The sequence below is a fragment of the Labeo rohita genome, chromosome 2 (genome assembly GCF_022985175.1).
Source record: "Labeo rohita strain BAU-BD-2019 chromosome 2, IGBB_LRoh.1.0, whole genome shotgun sequence".
NCBI lineage: Eukaryota > Metazoa > Chordata > Actinopteri > Cypriniformes > Cyprinidae > Labeo > Labeo rohita.
Genome location: NC_066870.1, coordinates 30,058,710 through 30,064,990, shown reverse-complemented (window position 1 = coordinate 30,064,990; position 6,281 = coordinate 30,058,710). Strand labels below are relative to the sequence as shown.

At 34.8% G+C, this 6,281-nt stretch overlaps 1 protein-coding gene and 1 pseudogene across 1 annotated transcript; one reads left to right on the top strand and one right to left on the bottom strand.

Annotated features, from left to right (window-relative positions):
• The window catches only part of LOC127152299 (tripartite motif-containing protein 16-like protein), a 247,054-nt pseudogene that overhangs the window by 204,318 nt on the left and 36,455 nt on the right, over window positions 1-6,281 (bottom strand).
• On the top strand, window positions 1,543-6,125 carry lactb2 (lactamase, beta 2). Its single transcript, XM_051093003.1, has 7 exons — window positions 1,543-1,784; window positions 1,917-2,080; window positions 2,997-3,123; window positions 4,174-4,352; window positions 4,458-4,606; window positions 4,890-4,977; window positions 5,085-6,125. The coding sequence occupies exons 1-7, from the start codon at window positions 1,663-1,665 to the stop codon at window positions 5,123-5,125; spliced, it is 870 nt and encodes a 289-aa protein (XP_050948960.1). The 5' UTR covers window positions 1,543-1,662; the 3' UTR covers window positions 5,126-6,125.

Below are 6,281 nucleotides of genomic sequence, written 5' to 3'. Positions count from 1 at the left end.
TCATTTTAATAAGAAGCATCAAAGGGAATGAGGTTCTGGTTATCCTGATGCTCTATGTGGATATGCAGTTCATCTCTTAATACAGATTTTAATGTGGCCTGACCCCAATAGCACCTCATACATCAACATGAAAACCAATAGCAGGCTGTTTCTCCACTGTGCAAACATTGCTGTAAAAGAGAGTTTGTGATGGACCGGTTTATCCTCTAATATGTCTGTTTCGACTATACGAGTAATCGTTGTTAAAACCCTCAGTGATAAAATTGATCATTACTAACAAGCTCATCTGTATGACTAAGTTTAGTCTGTGCATATTTAAATTTAACATTAACAGACTATTGGTGTGTATTGCAACTGACTCTTACCCAACTGAAGCTGTTTTGATCCTCTGCAGCTCCATAATAAAGTTTCATGTGTCTGTGAAGTAAAGCACAAAGTTCCGACTGTCCTGAGTGTTTAAACATTCACTCTCAAGCATGTGTGTACACACAGTTTAACAATACACAATCATGTGACCAATTATTTAATTTGACATTGATAAAAATGTATGTTGTTTCAAACTAGTGCAGCTAAGCTGTCTTTGGAAACATCAGTTACTTAAGATATTATTTATAGTGTTAGCAGATGCTTTTTTAGAAGATCCAGTAACTCTAGAGATCACACTTAAACCACATGCAGGCCAACTGTCTTTTTGCAAAAAGGCCTTTTTGTAAAAAACTGTTTTTGTCTGTTTATAACAGAAGCAAATCTATCCACCTTTTTTCACATAGGCACGGCCATTTGTAAATTTTATGGGTATGGTTTCCGATCTTAGAGGCGTCCAGCTATTTTTAACTGTACAAAACAGCTTGTTTTGCTGCTTGATATTTCAAATTGGTGTGTCTTCTTTCCATATTTTTTTAATGCATTATCTTAATTCTAATCACACTGGCTTGTAGTGCAAACAGTTTTACCGTTTACTGCATGTTGTTATTCTTATCAGTTATTTCCCTACAGCAGCTAATAAATCGGAAGTCTCAATATTTATTTATTAGATATTAGATATTTATTGTTTTTTTCATAATTTAAGTTTCTTCTGTTTTTCTGTTGGATTTGCTATATATTGCATCACATGCATTTTATGCAGCTTTGTTCCCACTTTTAACTTCCTTACCTTCTGATACAAAAACGTATTTAATGGAATATCTCATCTTTTTAGTTATATTAAGTTTTCGTAGTCAAATAATAATTGTAGAGAGAAAAAAGTAAAAATAAAAAATGGATTGTACAATGAAATAAAATAAAAATATGCTTAATAATGTTGATGTAAAGAAATTAGCGCGCACTCTCTCTCTCTCTCTGAATCTTTATTAACAGAACACAGACTTAATATAATATAATATAATATAATATAATATAATATAATATAATATAATATAATATAAAAAAAATATAATATAATATAATATAATATAATATAATATAATATAACATAATATGAATATTATTAAAATATAGAACCAAAACGAACATTCAGACGTTGAGCATTAGGGACTTTTATTTTGTAAATTGTGACTTTTGAACAGGAAGCTTCTTCCTGAAATGCTGTCAGTCCTCTCAGTTACAGAACTGTTTACAGGGGCCGTTTAAAGTTTGTGCTGTGTTTGTGTGGTCCTGGTGAAAATGTCCGCGGTGATTCCTCGTATCGAGCAGCTGTCGTCGAGAGTGGTGCGTATTTTGGGCTGTAACCCGGGGCCCATGACATTGCAGGGCACCAACACATACCTGGTCGGGACAGGCAGAAGGTAAACACTCAAACACACTGACACATGAACCAGTGCATGAGATAAATATGCTTGTTTCAGTTATTTGCCACGCACAACCAATTTATTGAACGTTACAAGTGTGTGAATGTTAATTGTCTGTGTTTTTGTCAGGCGAGTGTTAATTGACGCAGGCGAGCGCGCGGTCCCGGAGTATATTGTCAGTCTGCGTGAGGCTCTGAAGCAGCACGACACGTCCATACAGCACATTATAGTAACACACTGGCACCACGACCATACTGGAGGAGTGCAGGATATACTCACAAACTTTCACACAGGTGAATAATATTTGTGTTGTCCACAGGTTTTGACGTTTGTGCCATAAATATATGAAATTGGCCTTTTAAGGGCTCCTCGCTATTTGAGAAGCTCTCAAATCACGCTTTACTTAAAGGATTAGTTTATTTCCAGAATAAAAATGTCCTGATAATGTACTCACCCCCATGTCATCCAAGATGTTTAGAAAGAAATTCAGTTGTTTGAAGAAAACATTGCAGGATTTTTCTTCATATAGTGGACTTCAATGGGGATCAACAGGCTGAAGGTCCAAATTGCAGTTTCAATGCAGCTTCAAAGGGTCTACAAGATCCTGGCCGAGGAATAAGGGTCTTGTTTAGCTAAACGATTTGTCAATAAAATAAAAATAATGTACTTTTAAACCACAAATGCTTGTCCTGCACTAGCTCTGCGTCTGTGACTTTTGTGCCAAAGTACACAGCCGAAGAGCTAACCGTGTGTGAACTTTCCAACATGATTACGTAATGCATGAAGTCACGCACACACATCGCAAAGCTATTGCAAGATACTATATATATATAAAATATAATGTGCATTTTTTTTTTTTTAAGAAAATGACCAATCATTTTGCTAGACAAGACCCTTATTTCTCAGCTGGGATCACTTAGAGCCCTTTAAAGATGCATTGAAACTGCAGTTTGGACCTTCAACCCATTGATCCCCATTGAAGTTCACTATATGCAGAAAAATCCTGGAATGTTTTCTTCAAAAAATTAATTTCTTTGTGACTGAAGAAAGAAAGACATGAACATCTTGAATGACAAGTAAATTATCAGGACGTTTTTATTCTGAAAGTGAACTAAGCATTTAATAATGTAAATGTAAATGGAGTTTTCTCAGTATGAAAAATGTAGTGTCTATGAGAAGTCCTCACTAATTTTGTTGCATGCATTTCAGATTCAGAGCTGAGGGTCAGTAAACTCCCTCGGTGTCCTCCACAGGAAGAAGTGATTGGAGACCAGAAGAAGAAATATTTGTATCTCAGTGATGGTGAGGTGATAAAGACTGAAGGGGCAACATTACGGTAAATGCACACACACACACACGCATATTCTGTAGATCATAGTCTTTGATCATGCTTATATATATTTATACACCACTGCTCAAAAATTTGGGGTCGGTAAGATTTTTTTAATGTTTTCGAAAGTTTCCTAAATTCTTACCAAGACTGAATTAATTTTGTAAAATTGTGAAATATTAAAATTCAAAATAATATATTTTAAAATATCCTGATTTGGAGCTCAGGCTCATTTGTTGTTGTTATCAGTGTTGAAAACTGTTGTGCTTTTGAACATTTTTGTAAAAACCATAACACATTTTTCAGGTTTTTTTATGAACAGAAAGTTTTAAAAAAGAGGCATTTATTTGAAAAGGAAATCTTTTGTGATAATTTAATCCATCCTAGCAGAATAAAAGTATTAGTTTCTTTTAAAAAAATAATACTGATCCCAAACTTTTGAATGGTAGTGTAGAATAAAATGTTATTTTTATTCACAAACATTCTGAGCCTTAAAGGATTAGTTCACTTCCAGAATAAAAATTTCCTGATAATTTACTCAGCCTCATGTAATCCAAGATGTTCATGTCTTTCTGTCTTAAGTTGAAAAGAAATTAAGGTTTTTGAGGAAAACATTCCAGGATTTTTCTCCATGTAGCGGACTTCAATGGTGGCTAAGGTCTAAATTGCAGTTTCAGTGCAGCTTCAAAGGGCTCTGCACGATCCCTGCCAAGGAATTATCTAGCGAAACAATTTATCATTTTCTAAAAAAAAATGTATATACTTTTTAACCACAAATGCTCATCTTTTGAAGCTGCACTGAAACTGCAATTTGGAATGTTTTCCTCAGAAACCTCAATTTATTTTTGACTGAAGAAAGAAAGACATGAACATCTTGGAAGACACGGGAATGAGTAAATTATCAGGAAATTTTCATTCTGGAAGTCAACTAATCCTTTTAAAAGCTTACATTTGCATAAATGCATTCGGAGAATTAGTGTGTGTGTTTATAAATGCAAAAACACTAGTTGGTTCTTTGTTTTGAGCAAGTTGTTTTTATATTGTATGTGCACGTAGGGTGCTGTTTACCCCCGGACACACAGATGATCACATGGCATTATTGCTTGAGGAGGAGCAAGCGGTGTTTTCCGGTGACTGCATTCTGGGAGAGGGAACAGCCGTGTTTGAGGACCTCCATGATTACATAAAGTCATTGCAGAAGCTTCTCACCGTGAAGGCTGACATCATATATCCAGGTAAGTACATGTGTGATGTGTTTTTTTTTTTTTTTTTTCCAGAGTGCTTTCTACATCAAATTTTCAGTGACACTAAGAAATATTTTGTATGTATTTTAATGCCAGGTCATGGTCCAGTAGTCCAAGATGCATGTTCTAAGATCATTGAGTATATAAATCATCGCAACGCCAGAGAACAGCAGATCCTAAACGTTCTGCAGGAGAACAGCGGAACTGCATTCACCTCTGGTGAACTGGTTAAAGTGGTGTACAAGGTCCAGTTCTTTTCTAAATGATCTCAACTGTTAATTAGACTGAATCCAAAGGCATTTACTTTTCTAGAATTTAAAAAAATAAAATTGTTATTGTTAAATCTGCAGTCCATAAGGAGAGGAAAGAAAACGATGATATAAAATAGGAATTGAAGGCATTGAACCTTTTAAGAAATAAAACTGAAAAAAAGTTTTACATGTTTAATAAAAATGTAAAGTTATTACTTTCTAAACTCTGTACATTACATGATTTTCATCTGTTTTTTCTATATTGTTTGTATGCCAGGAGACCCCTGAACACCTGCACAGAGCAGCAGAGTTTAACTTGCTGCACCATTTAAAGAAACTCCACAAGGAGGGAAAGGTCTTCCTGGGTATGTGTGAGTGTGTGCATGCATGCAGGTGTTTATTTGTGCATGTCTGCATGTGCACGTGCTCTATTGTCTGCCTGTGTTAACGTTAAATTTTTGTTTCCTTGCAGCTGAAGGCTCAATTGAAAAGAAGTGGAAGAGCAATTTGTGACAACCTTTTACCCAGCACCCACAGTGACTAATAAGTTACTGGGACTTCTGTGAAAACCTGCTCTGATAGGAGACTATTTACAGTTACATTTGTTGCCTTACAAATAAATCATGCAACACAAAACAACTCATAAAATGGAAAACTTGTAAAAGGTAACAACCCTTGTAATCAGGCGATATTTTATTGTTCAATTGTGTGTGCTTCAGTCAACAAAAAATAATTTATTCCATGAGAAACTGTGTACAAATACATGGAAATGTAAAATAAAGCAGCTTTTATGAGGCTAATGACATAACTGTGTATATATATAACATTAGCATAAATGATTCTAAACACATTTCAAAGGTAAATACCAGCTTTTTCTTTAACACAGAAGTAACCCTATGGGTGAGACTTCCGGTTCATTAGCCACTATAGGGAAATAACGAAAAGAATAACATGCAGTAAACTGTAAAAGTGTTTGCACTGCAAACCAGTGTGCTTATAATTAAGATAATACATTAAAATAATATGGTAAGACACAGCAATTTGCAATATCAAGCAGCAAAACGAGCTGTTTTGTACAGCTAAAAATAGCTGGATGCAGATGAGACCAGAAGCCAGACCCATAAAATGTACAAATTAACAAACCCATCGTTTTGCCAAGTCTGCACTTGGAATTGGGCAACTGTACTGTGATTTGTACTGGGGACCCCCAAAACGCAATTGGGCTAGTTCAGACTAATTGAGAGAAGCAATTGGGCGGGTTTTGTTGTGGAAACCTGGCAACCCTTCGCCCACTGTTACGGGAAGAAAAAGATGGACGGCTGAGAGAAAATATCAAGTGCACCTTTAATGTGTGACATTTAATTATTTTAAATGTTGTACACCCGTGTAAATTTAGTTTGAGATGTTTAATGGCCGAAGCATTTGATTAATGTTGTTCTACTAAACCACTATCACAAATGTGAAAATATCTTTTTAAAAATGTATTTAAATAAATAATCATAGTTTGACGGCTTGTTTTCTAAAATGTTGTCTTATTTCTTTATTAGTCAGTAGAGGGCATTGTTGCAGCCAGCCGGCCTAAAAGCGTTTGATATGATTGTGTATTATAAGATTTAATTTTAAACTCATTTTCTTAAAAAAAAAAAAAAGAAAAAAAAAGATGAATATA